Source organism: Melanaphis sacchari, unplaced genomic scaffold (genome assembly GCF_002803265.2).
Source record: "Melanaphis sacchari strain LSU unplaced genomic scaffold, SCAv2.0 Contig11_pilon_pilon, whole genome shotgun sequence".
In the NCBI taxonomy this organism is placed as follows: Eukaryota; Metazoa; Arthropoda; class Insecta; order Hemiptera; family Aphididae; genus Melanaphis; species Melanaphis sacchari.
In genome coordinates, this window is record NW_020270469.1 from 4,472,515 (window position 1) to 4,494,851 (window position 22,337).

The window sequence follows — 22,337 nt, forward strand, 5'->3', positions numbered from 1 at the left end:
TAGTATTTAAAAAAAAATGGTATAAAAGATAAGACATACTTTTATATCAAGTTTAACGTTAATCCAAATTAAAAAAGGTTATCACATACTCTTCCTATGGTTATATTTTGGTTATAGGTATACTATTATAAATGTTTTCATCATATTATGAAACGAAATGTTGATGTTGTTAACAAAAAATAATATATCAATTTGGTATGATGTTAGTAACAACAAAATTTTGACAACTGTTGCGCAGGAATATTTTTAACAAAAAATTGAAATATTAAACAAAAAATCATTAAGAACTTAAATTGGTAATACTGAAATTGATTGATTCTGCATTTCTGGAAGCAGCAGTAAGCAATTTAATTTTGCTTTAGTAATTTTAGTAAATTAATTATTGACAACTAGCTGTACCAACCATCAGATATTACTTCTAACAATACGATCAAAAACATTGACATCTCAATTTTGTTTGCACGTTTCGGATAATTTTGTTTGTTATTGTAGTGCTTATTTTTCGAACTATGTGTACTTTTCTAAAAGGCTTTTGAGTTGCAAAAAACAAGTGCGCACTTAAAGCCCTACACAAGTATAAGAAAGTAGGTATAAATGTTTATCATCCATTTTTTACCAAAAATTTTTTTCATTGAGTTTTGTGATGTGAATTTGACATTTAATTTTAGTGTCTCCAATTACGGCTTGGGAAAAACTTCAACAAAATTTACATGGTGACGACTTTCATCAGATATATAACGATCATTTTCCTATTGAAGTGCGGCAGTTGTTATCTCCATGGTTTGAAACTAAAGCTTGGTATGAAATTATTTTATTTCTATTCTTATATTATTATAATAAGTAAGAAATTTATTTTACGAATTATATCAAAATCATTTATCAGCGTAGTTTAATAAGAAGTATAGAATTTTACAATATTAATATTAAACATGATATATTCATTATTTTTACATTTTAATCTTTGGGTTTAAATAAACATTATATTTCTTTTATTATACCTTATATTTTTTTTGTTGGATTTTCTATAAAATAACAAGTAAATTATTTTTAAGCAAATTGTGTAAATATAATAACTATTTAACCTTTAAGCATAATTTTTTAAGACTTAAAATTTTACATACAATATATTAATTAAATTATAATAGGAATTACAATAATTAGGTATCTTATTTAATATTATTATACAGTATTCATTGACATTTTTAAATGTACTAAAGATGGTTTAATCAATAACTTTTAATTTAAAGTTTGTTAACAAATGTTTAATTTTAAATTATTTATTACACATTTTAAAGTTAAAGTTCTAATTTCCTTTTTAAATTTTTGTCTTTAAAATATCAATTACCTAAGTAATAATTTAAATTGTTTTAGGTCACAATCTTTTTTATATAGATTTAAGTTTATCTTTGAACCTGAATCATATACCTTATCATTTAAAATTTATATTTGCATACTACATCACTTTAGTAACCAAATTTCTTTACCTTAATTATAATGATTGAGATTTTATTCTGCTTAAAATCTATATGAACTTTGTAGTAAATGTCTCTTTAGCATATAATATATATTACTTTTGTACTAAGACTGATTATCACTTTGATTAAGCAATTTAGTATCTTAAACTCATTAAATAACAGAATTTTTAAAATATTTAATAATTTATTGTAGACTAGTTCTAAATTGATTATTTGTTGAAACTATTATTTAGGTGAACAAAGTTTTTATTTTTTGTAATTTATAAGTATGACAAACATAAATTAGACAAGTTAAATAACTATAAATAATAAACTTTCTTTGTCTAAAATAAAAATAATCTTAATTATAAATACAGAAGAAACAAAATAACTTTATAATATTATATATATATTTAGTCAAAAAACATAATGACTTTGATTTAGTACTTATATATGTTTTAAGTAGTTATAATTAATTATTATAAGTAAATTAATTAAGATAATGTCTCCAATACTTTTAATTTATTAAATTATATATGTACAAATAATAATATAATATTTAAATATAAACCAGTGAAACCTTATTTATATTATTATTGATTGAACAATTATAATATTTATAATAAACAGATACTTATCTATGCTGTAGTTTTATTTTAATTATTTTATTATTCTTAAAATACAATATATGCTTCTGGAAATTTAAAAAAATGTATTTTATTATTACATTTTTAATATTTTTTTAAATATATTTTTATATTCTAAAAAAATTTTAATTGGAAGGATTTATGTTTTTAAAATTATATAAAACATATTATTAGTAAGAAAAAAATTCTAGCACTGTATTTGTTTCAATCTAGAATTAATAACATTTTTAATGAAACAGAACTATTAATTGACCATAAAATATATTAGTGCTTGAAGTATATTAATATGTATCATGTTACATTTTTATCACAAATAATTAAAAAGATACCAGATGATTTCTGTGAATCTATACAATATACGGCTTAAATTTTTATTACACAATCAACTCTTTAAACTTGTAATTATCTGCCTAATTTGAAAATATAGAAATCTAAAATATTGTGAAGTTTTACAAACTACTAAAAAGTACATTGCAATTGATAGTTGGTTTTGTTTATATACCAGTAAATTAAATTTTCATGTATGTATTTCTAGATGTTCAAGTTAAGATACCAATAACAATATTAATGGCAATTATTAGATTTCTGAAATTAATATTTTATTAATTACAAAAGGCATTTGAAATTATATTTTAGCACTGTTCCATTATAAACAATTACTATCCAGCTAAGATTGTTAATGTGTTAATTGAATTCAACAGAAAAATTCTAAACAGCATATAATTAAGTTCACTTTAGTCTTTGAATTCAAAACTCATTCCAAAATGCTTTTAAATTTATATCAAGTTAGTGTTAACAATTAAGCTCATGATTGGGATTTGACTATAATTACGAGTATGACACAAATATTTAGTATATTTATTTTTTTTACTTCTGCATGTGTGTGACTCGCATCAATTATCCATAATGCTTGTATAAAATTACTATTTCCTGGAACCATCAAATTATGGTATGATAAATCAATCAGATAATATTTAATATACTTATACTAATCTATTTAAATTGTGTTTTTTAATGTATAGTATACTAGTTACTAGCTAAATAATATTATTGTATAGAATCTGTCCTTTTGATATTGTCATTCTTATTTTATAACATAAATGCTAAACAAATTATGTGAAATATTTTTCCTAAAAAAATATTAACAATTTAACTAGGTAAAGTTTTTTTTCTTCAAATATTAAAATATATGTATAAAATTAATTTGATTATTTGATAATTTTTTTATTAGGACTGAAATCGATCCAGATAATTTAGAGCATGAAGGTTATATTAAAGGTTTATTTGTGTCTTTTGTGGATGAAATAGTGTCTAAAGCTAATTCTATGGTAACTAATGAACAATTTGTCAGCAAATTGAAATTAATTGATACTGCAAAATTATATAAAGTGAGTATTTAAATAATAACATGGATTGTAGTAAAGTATTCAATAAATAAAACTAAAAATTATTTAAAATTATACAAAATTAAATTTTATAATAATTGATTTTTAAACTATATTTTTTTAGGAGAAGTATTCTCAAAATCCAAAAGAGTTGATAAGAATCATTAAAAAGTGTTTGGAATCAGAATCCATAATGGCTCAACAAAATAATGTGTGTATATTAAAATATTCTAAAGAATAAATGGTTTTTGTTTAAAATATTAAGAACAAACTGAATACATTTGGTAGTTTAGGTTATTTTGTATGAGTTATTTTACATTTTATATAAATTGTTTAAAATATCCCTTGAATAGTGAAAAATCGTACTCAGATTTTACAATAAAAAGTTCTTTGAATCCTTTAAAAATATACAGGTGGTACTCAGAGAGAGGATTAGAAATAAAAAATTATAAATGTTTGATCATTAACATGTATTTACGTTTCACTTTCATTACCATAATTTTTATTGATGGTATATAAATATTTCCTAAATAATTAAGTTAGTTTATAAGATATATCTCTATAAAATAAAGAAAAAACATTGGTGGTAAGCACATTTATTTGTCAATGGACCCCAAGCTACCATTGAAAAAAATATATACTAACATCATTTTTTATCAAATTGTTAACTAATCTTTCACATTGACAAAAATTAGCATGATTAAAAATTAAATTAGAATGACAATCAATTTTATTTGAAATTTTAAAAAGTTATTATAAGATATAATCTTATAATTTTAAAATTCAATATTAATTTTTATCTTTAAATATACTGGTTTTTTTTTATTTATTTTTTAATCAAATAGTAACTGATAATTAAAATTTAAATAAATTTATTTTTTCAAATCTATAGAGTTTTAATAAATTTAAATTATAAAATTGAGTTATTATATTAGTATTATTAAATATAAACCTTTAAGTAAGTATAAATTATTTATTTTATTTAGTCTCTAATGGAAGTCAATGTAAAAACTTCTCAAGAAAATGAAAACATTGAAATTATGCAACAGATGGAATTGATAAGCAACCATGTCACACATACTAATGAGATTCGTATGACAATTCAATCAGATATTGATTCTTTTAATATTTTGTACTCTGAATGTTCTAAGTGTACTCGTAAGTTGTTAATGTTGTATAATATTATGATGTATATAAATAAACAATTTTATATTCCAGAACATTTACAACATATGAGAAATCAAAGAATGAGTATTCCTCAAGGACCTGAAATTGAACGTAAATTAAAACAAGAAAAAGAATTGTATGAAGGACAATTAAAGACTCAATCATTAAGTCTTAACAATGCTCTTTGTGTCTACATAAACAAACTTAATGAATCATTAAATTTGCTCAGTCCTGTTCAAGCTCATATTATTGATAAGGCATTAATTCAATGGAAACGTGAACAACAGTTAGCTGGTAACGGATATAAATACATGAAAGATATAGATGTCATACAAACTTGGTATTTATAAGAACTTAAATTAAATTAATGTTGAATTAGGTAAATACCAAGAATAATATATTAATTCTTCATTAGGTGTGAAAAATTATGTGATTTAATATGGATAACTCGTTCACAAATTAAGGAAGCTGATCGTTTCAGAGTTAATTTGGGTCGTTATTTTGAATTACCTCAGTCGTGTGAAATAATTAATACACTTCTTGATATGACAACACAATATCTTTCGTCATTAGTGGCAAGGTGTGTTCTTTGTAGTTAAAATCATTTTATTTTTATTATTTTTAAATTTTTTTGTTTAGTACTTTTGTTATCATAACTCAACCTCCTCAAGTATTAAAAACTAATACAAGATTTGTAGCTGAAGTGCGTCTATTAATTGGAGGAAAACTCAATATTCATATGACATCACCTGTGGTATGTAACAATGTCATTTTAATACATTTTTATAAATCTATTTTAGCAGCTTTTTATTTATTACAACTGTTCATTTTTTACAAATTTAGAATTAGGAAAATATTTTCTATTTTATGTATAAAATAAGTATTTTATTTTACATTATGAGTTTGAAGCTTGATATAATTTAACAAATAATGAATAATCTTGTTCACAATGAATTGATTAAGTTATACATTTATATTACGTATATAAGTATTTTAAAATAATAATAATACCTGTGAAGGGATTGGGCATAGTTTAAATTTAATATAATATAACAAAGATTTATATAATTATGTAATATATGCATATATTAGGTATTTTAAATTTTCAAATATTAGATCTTCGTATGTTTTTATTTTTACTAAAATTACAATTGACATTATAAAATATAAATTTGTGTGTCTATTGTACTTTATATTTTCTTAAGGGGCTAGACTGTTAGACTTTCATCTAGATTATTGCCGTAAAATGTATGACATATCATATTTTTTCCCTTTCTTACTGTAATCGATTTGTCAAAATGTAGCATAAAATATATTATTTTCAAATATTTAGTTAAAAAATGTTTTGTATCATACTTAAAATAGACAAAGTAAAAATGTGATCATTTGTATTAGTATGGAATGATTTGTGGATATAAACCAATTAGTAATAATATTAATTATATCAATGCATACCAATTATGACATTACTGTGCGCTAGGTTAAAGTATCTATAGTCAGCGAATCTCAAGCAAACCAAATAATTGGAAGGAATAAACCAGATGGAGAATCTTGTGGAGAAATATTAAATTGCACTGGAAAAATGGAATATCAACCTGTTCAGAGACATTTGTCAACCAATTTCCGGTAAATTTTAACTTTTAACTTAGTCTTTATATAGATTAGTAAAATAATAATTTTTATTTAAAATATAATAGAAGTATGCAACTAAAGAAAATTAAACGCACAGAAAAAAAAGGCACAGAATCTGTTATGGATGAAAAATTTTCAATTTTGTTTTCTTCAAAATTTTTCATTGGTAATGAACTTCAGTTTGAGGTAAGTCTTATTAAATATTTTAGTACCTTAAATATTGAATTAAAGAATAAAATGTATATTATAAATCTTATGAAGTTCATATATAGAAAACAATAAGTACAATGTAGTAATATACTTCTCTTTAAAAATATTTCAATTTAATTATACTATTGATTTTAGTTAAAATATATTAGAAAAATAATATAGTAGGTATTTTAACAAGAAGTGTTATGTAAATGTAAGATATTTAAAAATGATTTTAGGTGTGGAATTTGTCATTACCTGTAGTAGTTATTGTGCATGGAAATCAAGATCCGCATGCTTGGGCTACTGTAACTTGGGATAATGCTTTTGCTGAACCTGGCCGTGTTCCATTTAATGTTCCTGACAAAGTACCATGGAGGAATGTAGCAGAAGCTCTGAACATGAAATTTTCTGCAGCTACTGGCCGGGGTCTTTCAGAAGAGAGCTTATTATTTTTGGCGGAGAAGGCGTTTAGGTTAGTTAAATAGATTAATTTAATAATAAATTAAAGTATTAAAATAATTAAAAATATATTTTAAGAGTGCATAATGTGGATTTTAATCATATGGTTTTGTCATGGTCACAATTCTGTAAGGAACCATTGCCACAAAGAAGTTTTACATTTTGGGAATGGTTTTATGCAGTGATGAAAATAACTAGAGAACATCTAAAAGGTCCTTGGACTGACGGGTAATTATTAGAAAATAATTTTATAAATTACATTTTATTAAGTTAAAATAATACAAAATATGTAGTGCCATTATGGGATTCATAAGAAAGACTGACGCGGAAGAGATGTTGACAAGATATGCTACGGGCACATTCTTATTAAGATTTTCAGATTCAGAACTAGGTGGGCTAACTGTTGCCTGGGCTGGATGTAAGTTTTACATTTCATTAAAAAAATAGTTAAAATATTTAATTATTTAATATTTTTTTTTTAGCTAACGATTCTGATGCTTATAGTTTACATCCTTTCTCAGCTAAAGATTTATCGATTCGAAACTTGGCTGATAGACTATTGGACTTGCCATATCTCACAAAGTTATATCCTGATATCGATAAAAATCAAGCATTTGGAAAATACTATACACAACCACCAAGTATTTATCAGTTTTTATTTAAAAAAAAAAATGTCCTTCATAAACTGCATTTTTTAAAATTATTATTTAAAATGTTTCAATTCACAAAATTATTTTAAAATAGGACTTCCGATCCTCCTGATATTTAACCAGGATACTACAACTTTTAAAATACATTATCTAAATAGTCATCAAATTCTTATTAAACAACAAATAATATAGTTTCTTAAAATAAGTTCTGAATCTTAAATATAAACATTTTTAATAATTCAATTTCACAAAAACTTTAAACATTTTTTTAGATTTTTGTATTTTATTTAAAATAAATATAAATTATCATTTAAGTGTCGCATTTACCAATAGCCTTCTAACCTTTTTATTAATTTTTATTTACCATCAGTTATTTTGTTTTATTTAAAAATATATTCAAGAATAACTTTGATACAATATCATTACAAGTATTATACTAGTTTAACTCTTTGAATTATAACAAAATTATTTATTATTTCTTTTGAATGTGAAATGTATATAATGTAATTTGCATTATTGTTTTATTAAAATAAATATTTGTGTTCCTTTTTCATGTGATTATGAAAATCGTGAGTAATAGCTGGTAGATGATTTTTAAATATTTTATTGAATAACATGGTTACAAAAAGATAATGTTATTTTTCTGTAAAAATTCAAAATAAATAATTTTTATTAAAAAATAAAACATATAATTTTAATGAGTATTTAATACTTTATTTTTTTAGACATGGTAACTGAACACAAATAATTGGAAGTTTCAAATTAAGTATAAGGCTTAATTTGATAGTTGCAAAATGTATCTTCTAAAATTGAATATCTAGATTTTTAATCTAAAATAAATGATAACACTGTTTTAAGAATTGTATTTTCTTTAAATTTAAAATTATTTTAATTGTAATATATATTATATTATTATATTATATATATATATATATATTAATTATATTTTTTATAATTTAGATATTAGCACACCTGTTACAAGTAATGGATATTTAAAGCCATTATTGGTTACTCATGTTCCTGGTTGGGGTGGACCTGGAACTAACGGACAAGGAATGAATAGCTATCCAAACACTCCTCAGAACCACATGTTTCATGTAAACAGCCCTGGAAATTGTAGCATTAGAGAAACTTCATCAGTGCATAGTGAACCAGTGAATAAGTAAGAAATATAGTTCCAATAATTTAATGCACAATTACTTTTAGCTTGAATTTAGTTTTGTTTTGAGTTTAAAAGAGATTATATTAATTAGAAGTGAGTGAGTAGTTTCATAATTATAAATACAGTTATGTTTTTAATTTAAAGTAAGTTATAAAATTTATCTCAACAGATTATTAGTATTTTAATTTTCACAAGCAATTATTTTTATTTGAAAAAATTGCCACACTTTTCTCTTATTTTTGTTTTCTATGTATATCTTACTTTTTAAAACAAGGTGTATATATTAAAATAATTTTTTTTATTAAATTTTCTTTTCTTCATTTAAATTTGAAACTGTGTATAGCTTAGAATTCATTTTAATGTTTATATAATTAATGTAAAAAAGGTGATATTTTAAGTATTGAAAAACTGTCTTCTAACATTTATTAACATATACTTTTTGTTTCATTAACTTAGATTGACTAACTCAAGATATGCAATCAGCTTGTATTTTATTCAAGTAGAAACATTATTACAATATCATAATAATTATTGTTTGTGATTTTGTATATTTATATAGATTCAAACTTAAATGCTCACTCACTTCTATAGAAATATTTATATTTTTATTCTTTGAAGTGGTGTACATAGAATAAATTGTACATTGTTAATATGGTTTAGATGAACAATAATTTAATTTTGAGTATGTATAATAAATAATGACTATGACCATCAATGTATACCTTTTTCACAATATAATAATAAATTTAAACTAAGTACTATTTAAGTACTATGTACACTACTAATATCACGCTAATATTTTATGTAACCAGCACATATAATTATCAGCTTTATACCATTTTAATTTTAATAAGTAATTATATTTAAATTTTTTATTTTATTTAATGCATGACAATATTTTTTATTGATAACATATAAATATTATATGGAGCCTTTAAATTGTAATTTATTAACATTTAATTATTCTATTACAATTTTATTAATCAAAAAAATAATAATAATAATTTTTTCTTATCAATATGAAATCCCTGTTAAATTCTAAAATTTAAATTAATTAAAAAACAAAAAAAAAATTCAAAAAATAAGAAATTATTAGGTATTAAATAAAAAAATATTAACACTTTTTAATTTTAAATATAAATTAGCCAGTTTATTCATCATTTAATTACAGTAGTTGTTATTCTTTTCCATTTAATTAATTTATTTTTATATGTTACATTGAGTTTTAATGTCTTGATAAATCAATATAAATTTTTATGCAATCTAAATAATTTTTTTTTTTTTTAATTTGAATAAATTCACGTATATTTGTCAAAAACAAATTCATTGACTTTGTAGAATCTAAATTATTAGTGCAATAACACAGCATTTAGCATTTACATTACTTGAATTTAAATTTACACAGTTTGTGCATTTTTTTGTATTTATACCTAAATTAAGTAAAATAAAAAGTAGATCATTTTATGAACGATTATATTATGCAGTTTTATTAATATTATGTTATTTGTAGACATGATTAACTAAATTGTAAAGAGAATTCTGCAAAAAGCCATGATAATGCATTTATAACAGCTTAGCCCTAGTAATAATTAATGTGACAAAGTATTAAAATGTAATTGTTCAATACTAAAATATATGAAGCTATGTTTAATGTGATATAGGTTTTTCTTAATGCATTGTATTTTAATAGTAAAATTGTTTTTATCTACTACATTGATGAATCCAACATATAATAAACAAATGGAAATTAATGGTAACTACTGTACTTACTATTCAATTTTTTTGTTGACTAAATATTATGTGTACTTTTTTATTCCCTTAAAAGTAATTTATACTTTATAAATATATAAAAAACAAATTTATTTATGCCTGAGAATTTCGAGTTAAAAATCAGCATCTATTTATATTTTTACAAAGGTTCCAAATATTATAAAAATAATTAAATGTAAAATGTATTTATATTAAAACAAAATAATTTTTAATTTTGCTTTAACTCAACAGTACATCTGAAAAGTACCGTCCAGGGTCATTTTTTTCAACCGCCATCCTATGACGGGATTTAGGAATGCCTGTACTATGATCCTGGGATAAAGTTCCAAGTCAATTTGGATGTTAATTTTTTTTTTAACTGTTATTACATCTGTTACCCTATTTTCATCAATTTACTGATAGAATAGAATTTAAAAACTTGATTCCTTTAGTTAATTCCTAGTCTTATTAGATTATTTAGGTTGCATTTATACATTAAGAACTGTATTTTAAAATATAGTGCTAAAGTATGATTGATTTTATTTAATACAAAAGCTAAGAAATTAATAAGGTTATATTTAAAACATAATATTGGCTTTTAAAGGTGTGCTTAGAACTATAAATGTTTTCATAACAAATCATAGATAGTCTAGATTAATGCTAATGTGTATGTGTTATTAATTTTTAAATTGATTTAAGATATAGGTTTAATTAAATATTTTAATTCGTAGTTTCATTATTAATTGCTTTTGAATCTCAAACATAGCTGAATGTTTTTTTTAAAAAAAAAATGCATTTAATGTATGCTATATGTATTAAGTATATTTACATTTACTTATTTCAGTATTGTTAAATTATATAGTATTATATAAATGTTTTATTTATTTTATTGGCTTAAAAAAAAAATGTATATTGTTTGCTTATTTAGTATGATGGCATTTGGAAATGATTCCTTAGAAATGGATTTTTCTTCGAACTTAAATGACATATCGCATGTGGATGAAGCGTTTTTTTAAAAGTAATTTAGATATGTTATCTTATAGTCTAGATTAGGTAAACCATTCAATGTCATAATGATTAAAGTATACATTAAACTGCTTGTGTTAGTGTGAAACTTTGATATATTTCCTTATTTTATTTTATAATTATTATTTTTTTTTTTATATATATATAATTTTTTAGTATAAAAAATATTGACGTACATATTATACTTAACTGTTATGAACAATCCTTTTTTTTTTAACCCAATTTGAGTGTATAGTTTTATTATTATTTATCGCCATTGATTTATTATTTCTTTTATTTGAAATATGCATTTATTATTATTACTTTAGAATTATTATTAGTTTTGTATATTATTAAAAACAATTTTTGTGATCATCAAGTCCTTATGGTGCTTAGTTAACAAACTGCTTCGTTTCGCTGTTATTACTTATTTTATTATTATTATATATTTAAATATTATGTCAAAAAACATTATTCCAACAATTATTGATCAGGTAATTATTTTGGTTTTATACTTAATTATATGTTTAGTATGTTGTTATTTGCATTGATGTATACATTACTGTTAAATCACTAAGAATATCTAATTTTTTTTTTTTTAATATAGTTTATTTCATTTTTAAATAAAATTATTGAATGTTCTTTTTACATTTTATATCAATTATTATTTCTGAATTTTAAATTATAACTTCTTTTTTTTTCAAACTTTTTTTTTTTTTAACAAAATGTGTTTTATATAATTAAATGGAAATTCTTGGTGATTATCAGTAAAGAATTTGGTTGTTTAAATGGTAAAAATAATGTACTTAAAAACCCACGATTTCTTATGTTTTTAACGATTTTATCATTGAAACATTTTTACTTGCATATTATTTTATTATTATATAAGTATTTAAGTATATTTGTAATGTTTACTTAGTGGATCATCTATTGTAATTTTGTATTCAAAATAATTTTCTTACTAGTTAAAATATTAAAATATCCTTTAACACATTTAATTTTACTTAAATATATAGCATGCACAAACTTAATAAAATAAATTACGTTTGAATAGATAGCAAATAGCAATGTTAAATATAAATATTTAATTACATGTTTTATTCTATAAATTGTTTTTTTTTTTTTTTTTTTGAAAACTTCTTAATAAAGTTTGTACTTAATGCTTAACCTTCAACAAATTAAATTAGGTTTAAATTTAAAAAGGGATTGATAGCCATTATTCACTAAATTTATGTTAGTACATTTTGATAACAAAATGTAAGTGACAATTAACTTTTAAAAATGAATACATATTTATGGAACTTGTATACACATATAAATATGTTCATGGTTATGATTACTATTGTATGTAGTAAAAACGGAAAACCATCTTGCATTTATCAGTTCATTGAAGTAATCATATCTTTTTACATTTTTTTTTAATAATTAATAATAATGGTAAACGGAATGTAAGACTTTGGGTCTAAGAGGGTAAAATTGAAAGTTAATCTCTTTTAACTTAGTATAAAATCTAAATTATTCAAGAATACTTGTCTAATCAATTACTCATTGGTAACAATATAATAATTGTCAAAATAGAAATGAGTAGTATGTGTAATGAGTGAAATGGCTGAATTCAATCCCTTTTATTAAAAATTAATTTTAAATTTTCAAAATTGTTGCTTTTCAAAAACATTACTTTTGTTGTGTGTTTTTTAATAATTATGGTATTTATACTTAAATATGGATGTATTTTTTTTAAATGTGTTTTTTAACAATAAATTGTATTTTTTAATTAAATATTGATGTTTATATTGTAATGTTTGGTGTAAATGTTTTATGTATAAAATTAATTAATCCTACAATTTTTATTTCAGTTATCACATACCATTATAATGTGTATAAGTATCAATATAAATGTACTTGTGTACATTCTTAAGTGTTAAAAAACGATAACTGGGTAGGGATTTCAATCTTATGTGTGCCATTATTATGCATCGCTGGGGGTGAAGTGGCCGAGCGGACTAAGGCGGTGGTCGCGCCGCGCACCGTTGCCGGTTCGAATCTCGGTCACGCGCAGCGTCACTCTTCAGGCAGTCACGGTGTCTGGAGAGAGAAGCCGCCGCCCCCCACCCGGGCATGGCAGAAACCTACGGGTGCCCACTAAAAATTCTGCCAAACAGGCGTCCGAACTATAGGCCTTCGGGCCTACTCCCGGACATATACGCCATACGAAAAAAAAAAAAAAAAAAAAATTATGCATCGCTAGCCTCACTGTAGGGAGTAGAACATTATGAATTATGAATAACCTAAAAACAATTACACATTGTATACAAAAAATACTTTTTAGTGTTTAATGTGTGCTCCACAAATACTTAATAGTATATTTAAACTAAAGGTAATTATAAAAAAATTATAATTTTTTTTTTTGATGATTTCAATTTGATCAATTTCTTGTATATACTTGGTCATTATTTTAATAAGGTTTTTTCATACCCTTAATAAGCGCTTATCCATTAGTTGTTACCTCTTAATACACATTAAATATAATATATAATTATTTTATTAAAATATAGTATAGCAAAAATTATAATTATCTATTTCACTAAATCCTTGATAAATATACCTGTCTAGTCATAGATTAAAGTTGTTTATAAGTAGCATACAATATAACATAATTGTTTGGAAAAAATATATTACATATTATTTATTGATTTACTTTAACTGTGGTCTATGTATTAATTTAGATTCTAAATGATTTTCACAATAGATAATTAATTTAATACTACAAATTTTTATTAATTTGGATCCTTGCTGATTCCAACAGCAGCTGCTCTTACAATACGATCATGTAATTTATATCCAATTTGGGAAACTACAACGACAATACCTCCTTCTTTGCCTTCAACTACCTAGAAAACAAAATAATATTTAATTATTTACGATTGTTTTTTAATCTTTAATTACACTAAATTACCTGTTCAAATAAAGCTTTATGCGAATTGGGATCAAATTTTTCATTTAAAGGATTTATAGACATTAATCCATGTCTCTGGAAAATCTATAATTACAAATTTTTATTTTAATAAACATGTATAATTTGATTAATGTACATGTTTAAAATAATGTATTATTTGTAATACTAACTGTTTGTAATTGTGATTCAGTAGTAACTAAGCCTTCATATAAATGTTTCAAATGTGGATTACTATCACATACTTCTTCTTTCGGTACACATTCAGTAGCTTTACTTAAACTGTCGGCAACCTAGAAAAATTTAAATTACTAAAGATGAACTAAAATAGGTTTTTTAATATATTAAAATTAAAATGTTAAACTTACATCTAGTAAATCTTTACAAAATCCTTGAATTGCATAAATTCTAGCATCAGCAGTTTCTTTAATTGTACGTTTACGTATGTTTTCTGTTTCAGCCAAATACCTCCTAACCTTTTCCTAATTAAAATGAAAGAATCATAAAGGATCAATAAGTATCATAAATATTTTTTTTCTATCTGTGTTCAAAATTCTATAAATTATACTTGAAACATACAGTTAAATTTTTATTTTCCTCAAGTAAATCTTCATTTTGTTTTACAAGGGCTTCGATATCAATTTTTTCTTTACTTTCTTTTAATGGTTCTTTAGTATTATCAGCTGCAGCATCTGACATTTTACGATGAAGAATGTTATATCCTATAACACCATTCATCCTGAATAGTAAATAACAAAATTTAATTAAACTCACAATTTAAATTATTATAAGTAATTGAGATTTATTAATATATACATATTTTAATTTAAATAAAATATATTCTGAGCAATACAATACATAATAGATATACAATAATTTTACATTTTTTTCATACTATATAATTCAACCCAAACACAATTTAATCTCCTAACTTTTTTTTTTAATTTAATAGAAAAAAATATCCATTAATTAAGTACCTAAAACATGTTAGTTTACAATAAATAAAAATGAATTTCTTATACATAATTATTGGTGTTAACCTAAATACTTTTTAAACATTAAACTGACCATTTTCTGACTTCTAATAATGTAGGTTATTAGAAAAATATTAAATAATCAGTTTATGCCACTATAATTCTGTAACACGATTACTAATCTTAAATCTTATAAATTGCAGTTCATTTAAATTAAAAACTATATTATGTAGGTACCACAGACTAAACAAATGGCCAGGGTTGAATTGGCCTGGACTGCGAATCCGCGATCACAGACTGGGACTCAGGCTAGTTTGGGCCTTTAGACTTAAAGTTCATATTTTAAATTTAATATATTGCCATTGTTTTAGTAACTGTATTTAAATATTTTTAAAGTTTTCTTATTGGTTTTATATTCATAAAATAAATTAATATTAGGTCTCGATAACATTAAGTAGACAGGTGCTTTATTATGAATATACTACAATATTAAAAATAATATATTTTAATACACTATTTATCAATTTGTGTCTATGATTCGTTTGCAATAGATGAACGGCCAAATATTTCATTAATTGATAGTTTTAAAATTGAAACTTTTAATTATATACATGTTATTTGTGCAAATAGCCTAGATAAACGATTTTTAAGTAATTCAAAATTACTTAGCAATTGCATTTGCTTGAATCTAAAAAATTTTAGTTCTATAAAAAATGAAGTACCTGCAAATGTATAACTGTCACTTCTAATAACTATTGACAGAAATACTCAAATACACTAAGATATGAATTACAACAATTCCCTTTACAGTTTAATTCTATTACTAAAACATGAAAATGACAAGCTTTTATTGATATTAGATTTATTAAGTAGCCATCATTTTCTAGATAATATTCTTACCTTTAAATTTTATAATAGGTAAATTTACTCTAATATTAAAGTTAACATCATAAAATATTTTTTACTGAATGCAAATATGTTATGATGTATGTTAGTAAGACAGAAACAACACATGTGGATATGGTGTTTTCTTAATAAATATAAAAATAAACAAGTAAAAAGCGGAGCTAACAATTTTTAGTATAACTTAAGGCCTCCTTGATCAGATTGCAGACTGGGTCTTTTGACCCGGCAAATGACTGTAGTTACTATATTTTGATAAAATTTAACTTACCTACATTCTGTTGCCAAAGAAGTACTCAAGATAGATCTACACATGCGGAATGGATAATTTATAATGGAAGTCATTTTGGTTGAAATATTGTTTTCTAAATTATTAATAAATTTTTAAAGTAGAACTAAATTTTTATTTTCTAAGAATAAAGTTTCAGATCTTGCCGATCTTGGCCTCAAAACTATAGAAAATAGAATAGAGATTATAGACGTCGGCGTTCAATGATTCAGCGATCACCAATCAACATGCGGCTTTTACGTACACCTAAAGATTTAAGATAACACACTAACTCGGTAAAAAGCACTCTATTTAAATTTTAATATAATATTTATAATATTATCTATAATAGTAATATAGTATCATTATAGAGTAATAGTGATTGGTGAACCACGAAGACTTGCCGGACTACATAATCTTGTGTAATGTTATGCTGTAAGCTGTAATCACGACATTTATTCCGAGGCTATAATCACAGAATAAATTAATATAACGTTGTTGTTCTATGATATCCAAAGACCTTCTACTCATACTCGGGTGTATGAAATCTATAATGATTTTATAATATGAGAGCAACTAACTTCGCACAAATATAATATTATTTTTTGTTTTGTTTTTTCAGTCCTTGTTAATAACTAATGGGTGTTTATAATATGTTGTCACTTGTCGTCAATGGTAAATCATTGTACCAAAGGAGTGGCCGCGGTGAACGAATTATGACTTGGATCATATAGTTTATGATCTGAGGTCTATGGTGTATATAGATATTTGTTCCAAAACGTATTTGTTCCACTAATGTTATATCACAGAAAGACAGAACGACATAATTATTTTGTACTAAAATTAAAAATATGCTCTTGTTTCCACAAAATCGTCTTCCAATTATCACTTGTTCCAAAATATGTTTCTTCCAATGACCACGTTTTCCACAAAATAATCGCTCCATAATTTTATACTTTTATGGAACATGAGACCGGTGGAACAAATGTTTCGTGGAACAACAAGCAAAAAGTTAAAACGCTTCGGCTACGCACTGTCGATTGTGGGAAATATCAAATAGGTGTTTATCTTTTGATATCATTGATTTGTGTTTGTTTGATAATAATAAATAATTCTTGAACACCAACTACATAACTACCTACATCGGCAACATCAACATTCAGTAACTACACCAAGTGTACTGCCAAGACAGGCATAACATTAAACGTTTCTGTAGAAATTCTATAATATGTTCTCGGAAGGCTAAATAAGTATTACATTATACATTCATTTAAATGCTCCGAACGTTCCTATTTTGAATATGGTTTAAGTTATAAACGAGAATTCAATAAATAATTGTTTTTGGAATAGCATTTTTTATCGAGTACTCATTTTTAGTGTTTGTATTCTATACGGTAAAAAATATTAAATTCTTAAAATAGTGATTAAACGTAATTATATTTAACTTAATGTATGTTATAGGTAATTTATTATGTGAATCATACGAATAATACCTATAGTAAAAATGAATAGTCAGAATTTTACATTAGCTGAAAATCTCATACCTTCTTCTTATGTCCAGCAAGCAGCTAGTGCCTTGAGAACAAGAGAGAACTTGGCTAAAACGTTAATGGAACAAGTATGTAATAAAATACAATTATAGATAATATACCTAACCTAAGCTATGTCATTAATATATTCATTTCTATCTTCAGTTTCTCAAAGTTTACATAAAAATAAGAATAAATCATTTTATTAATTGATTAGTTTATATTTTAAATAATCATTCACAGTGAACTATTTAGTTATAAAGTACTATAAGACCTTAAATATTACTTATTAAGGATAATAATTTTATTGAGATATACTAATTTATTTTTTTTTACTGATTAAATGTTTAGTTAAGAAAATATCGACAAGATTAATTATTCATTAATATATTTTACAACAAAACACATACATTTGCTTAAAGTATTTATTTCATATTTATAGGATTCACATCACTTCTATCATTTTCAATTTTAAACCTCTATCATATGTTTATAAGGTATTAACTAATTTATTGTGCAATATTTCAAATATTTTGTTATAAGAAGAAATAAATTGTAAATTTTAAACAAACTTGATTAATATTGATTATCAGATTTCTGTTTTAAGCATGTTTAATTTTATATTAGTTTCTTTTCTTTATTTTTCTTACCTAAGAAGTAGGTTAGAAATAGACCTACTATTCATCTATTGTAATAATTAATTTAATATTATTTTAGTAGTTTATTTTATTTTATTAGTGATATATTTTTATTAAAAATCATAGTGCAATTATTTATTATAGAGAAAATGGCCAGATAATGGTTGGGACGATGCAACAATCGAAATGTTTCTATCAAATTTGGCACTTATGGACAGTAATAACTTTAAAGAACATGCTGGTGTTGGTGAACGAGAAGGACGCATAGCTTGCAATTTAGTTGCAAAACGACATTTTCTCATGACTCATGGTATTGGCCGGTCTGAAAATATTGCTGAAGTTCAACCTAATGCCACAGGATCTAGTTTAATGATAAAATTAGTCAACGCTATGCTATTAGAGTCTATCCGTTTTATGGGTAAAGAAATTTGTTTACTACTTAAGCAAATTTTTTAAATTTTTTAATGTTTTTACATACAAACATGAAGATTACTACTTATTTATAGATAATACATTTTATTATTATTTAGGAGTAGCAAGTGCGACTGGTTGTTTTATGGTTCCAATGGCTACTGGAATGAGTTTGATGTTATGCATGTTAACTTTAAAACAAGATAAGCCTGGAGCCAAGTTTGTATTATGGTCCAGAATAGATCAAAAATCATGTTTTAAGTGCATAATTACAGCTGGCAAGTGAAAATCTTCTAGATAAAAATTTAAGGAATATTTAAAGTATCATTATTTATTTTTCTAAATCTATATAGGTCTGCAACCAATAATCATTGATCCTATACAATGTGGTGATGAGTTACATACAGATGTACCAGCAATTGAAGCACAGTTATCAACACTCGGATCAGATAATATAGTGTGTGTTCTTAGCACAACCAGTTGTTTTGCCCCAAGAGTATCAGATTCACTTGAAAAAGTTGCTTGTCTTTGTCAAAAATATAATGTACCACATTTAGTCAATAATGCATATGGTTTACAATCTACCAGACTGATGCACTCAATTCAAGATGCTTCTAGGTGAATAATATTATACAAATTTGATTTGTTGTTTTTTGTAACTAATTTATCAAATACTTTTTTTTAGAAAAGGGAGGATTGATGTTTTTGTTCAAAGCACAGATAAAAACTTTTTAGTTCCTGTTGGAGGTGCTATTATTGCTGGATTTGACAAAACAATTTTAGATAAAATTACTAGAAATTATCCAGGTATAATTATTAACATTATCATTAAATTAATTAATAATTAATAACAATTTAATTTTATAAAATAATTAGGAAGAGCATCTTGTAGTCCTGTTATGGATATCTTTATAACATTACTGTCTTTGGGTACTAATGGTTATAAAGAATTGATAACACAACGTAAAGAAGTACACCAACATCTACGGAAAGAACTTGGAAAAATTGCAGCAAAATATGGTGAACGTTTATTGGATATACAAAATAATCCTATTTCTATTGGTAATATTACATTTTCACAGTGAATTTTAAATGTCTAACAAATTACTCATTTTAGCTATGACATTGACATCATTAAGTGTTCCAAATGCGACTGAAACTGATACAAAAAAATTAAGTCAGCTAAGCTCCATGATGTATATGCGCCATGTTACAGGTTGCAGAGTTATATCATCAGTTGAAGTCAAAGATGTCTGTGGTTATAAATTTGATGGTAAGTTAATCTTAATATATTCATAAATTAAAATTTACATGATGTAAATTATAATATTTGTTTATATTTTAAGGTTGGGGCGCACATAAATCCAACTACCCTTGTCCATACATTACAGCTGGTGCCTCAATAGGTGTTAAAAAGTCTGATGTTGATTTGTTTATACAAAAATTGGATAAAGTTATTGCTAGGTTAAGAAAATCACATCCATCCAATCTGGAAACTCCATCATCATCTGAAGGTAATGATAACACATCAATGCGGCGAACAGCAACAGTTGCATCTAGCTATCGAACCACAATAAATGGAGTTTACTCTACTGGAGATGGCAGTACATCAACTTCACGCACATCTAGTGTTGATAATTTACGTAAACATTGATAGTTATGTTTACATTCTAGACATTATTTCAACTACATATTATGTATGTTAATGTTCTATTTTAGTCAATTTTTGCTTGTAGAACAGAAAAGAGATCTCTGGAGCAGTTATGTTTTAAAATATTCAAAATTGAATCTTAAACTCTTAGTAGTTGGTTATTTTATATGGTTCAAATTGTAAAAATATTAGATGATGTCTTTCACCATGACGTGTTAGGCTTTTTAGTAAATATTGTATCAAATTATGTTCAGATGCCTATAGACTGAATGACTCAATAATTCTATTCATTTATAATGAATAGGAAAGCTTAAGTTTTAAATTTAATTAAGATAATATTTAAAAAAAAGTAAAAATCTAGTCATAGTATAAATGGGTAAAAAATTAATGTTCCTCATAAATTGTGTGAGCAAGGAGAAATTTTTTCCCTTAAGAAGTCTTATAATTTCTTATGAATCTGGATGATTTTTAGTTATTTGTACATTATTCAATAAAAATGTATTATCTTAAAAAATACCTTTTGATATATCATTGAATATTTACTATCATAGATAATTTATATTTGTTTGGTATGGGCTAAATACACATTGAATTAATATTCAAACATGATATTGATACTTGTTATAATTAATTACATTTTTTTTTCAAACTGTATTTTGTATACAATTTAACTAAAAAGTATTTTTATTTTTAAAATCATTAATTCTCATTCACATAAAAAAGTCTAAAAGTAATCCTAAATTTTAATAGTTGCTAGTTGTCTTTATTAAATTTTGTTTTTTTACTCATGTAACACTGAGGCACAGTAAATTCAAAATTTAAATGCATTTATTACATGCATCAAATAGATATTTGTATTTCTTAAATTTGAATTGCCTTTATACATATATATATAAATTATATCGAGGTACTGTGGTTATTAAAATTAAGTGCAATAAAACACCTTTCAGAGACATAATGTTTGAAGCATAACTTAATTTGTAATTGTACTTTAGAATAAATTCGTTCCAAGAATCCCTTTAAAGTAATAATACAATAATTAAGTATTTTGAAGAGTCAAATTTATAGTCTATTTATAAAGTAATGTAAACGTATTGTACAAAAAAATTAAACATTAATATTTAATATGAATTAAAGGTGCTTTTATGTTTTTTAGTGTAATAAGAACAATTTTAGGCAAGTTCCCCCTATTTTAAATTTTTTTTAATCACATTGCTCAATATTACTAGTTATACATATTCTAGTCTAATGCTTTATTTCTGATAAATTTTTAATATTTCAGCTAAAATTTTGAGTTTGGCGAGTACTTATTGTTATAATTAAGGTTGTAAAATGTATATTACTAATTTTACATAGATTTAATATAGTTTTAAAATATTGAGGTACTCAATGAATTAATAGTATAAATATTAACTACGATTTAAAATGTTGTTGAGGAAGGAATTAACACCTTGACTAATACTATAATAATTCTTATGTATTAATATGTTCATAATAGTAGTAATTTG

The 22,337-nt window shown here is 23.7% G+C and overlaps 3 protein-coding genes across 5 annotated transcripts; 2 read left to right on the plus strand and 1 right to left on the minus strand.

Moving 5' to 3' along the window:
* The first annotated feature begins 263 nt into the window (after positions 1–263).
* LOC112604332 (signal transducer and activator of transcription 5B-like) lies at positions 264–11,688 on the plus strand. Of its 2 annotated transcripts, none has more exons than XM_025353310.1 (16): positions 264–584; positions 669–798; positions 3,333–3,489; positions 3,611–3,697; positions 4,473–4,644; positions 4,705–4,993; positions 5,069–5,233; positions 5,293–5,407; positions 6,134–6,279; positions 6,351–6,471; positions 6,714–6,949; positions 7,015–7,164; positions 7,230–7,354; positions 7,419–7,577; positions 8,547–8,748; positions 10,750–11,003. In XM_025353310.1, coding segments are annotated over exons 1-16 (2,307 nt in total). In that variant the 5' UTR covers positions 264–583; the 3' UTR covers positions 10,802–11,003. The 2 variants fall into 2 exon arrangements, with proteins under 2 accessions (XP_025209095.1, XP_025209093.1); XM_025353308.1 differs by lacking the exon at positions 10,750–11,003 and adding an exon at positions 11,426–11,688 and having other exon boundaries at positions 265–584.
* A 2,522-nt stretch (positions 11,689–14,210) lies between these two features.
* Positions 14,211–17,104, minus strand: LOC112604208 (grpE protein homolog 1, mitochondrial). The gene is made up of 6 exons (XM_025353139.1): positions 16,604–17,104; positions 15,035–15,194; positions 14,824–14,937; positions 14,629–14,748; positions 14,459–14,542; positions 14,211–14,393 (listed from the first exon to the last, which is right to left on the minus strand). The coding sequence occupies exons 1-6, from the start codon at positions 16,675–16,677 to the stop codon at positions 14,280–14,282; spliced, it is 666 nt and encodes a 221-aa protein (XP_025208924.1). The 5' UTR covers positions 16,678–17,104; the 3' UTR covers positions 14,211–14,279.
* Positions 17,105–17,720: 616 nt separating this feature from the next.
* On the plus strand, positions 17,721–21,301 carry LOC112604186 (O-phosphoseryl-tRNA(Sec) selenium transferase). 2 transcript variants are annotated; one of them, XM_025353106.1, is made up of 9 exons: positions 17,721–17,994; positions 18,062–18,218; positions 18,912–19,185; positions 19,298–19,456; positions 19,532–19,796; positions 19,864–19,985; positions 20,055–20,240; positions 20,296–20,451; positions 20,525–20,832. In XM_025353106.1, the coding sequence occupies exons 2-9, from the start codon at positions 18,105–18,107 to the stop codon at positions 20,830–20,832; spliced, it is 1,584 nt and encodes a 527-aa protein (XP_025208891.1). In that variant the 5' UTR covers positions 17,721–17,994; positions 18,062–18,104. The 2 variants fall into 2 exon arrangements, with proteins under 2 accessions (XP_025208891.1, XP_025208893.1); XM_025353108.1 differs by lacking the exon at positions 17,721–17,994 and having other exon boundaries at positions 18,105–18,218; positions 20,525–21,301.
* Positions 21,302–22,337: the final 1,036 nt, after the last annotated feature.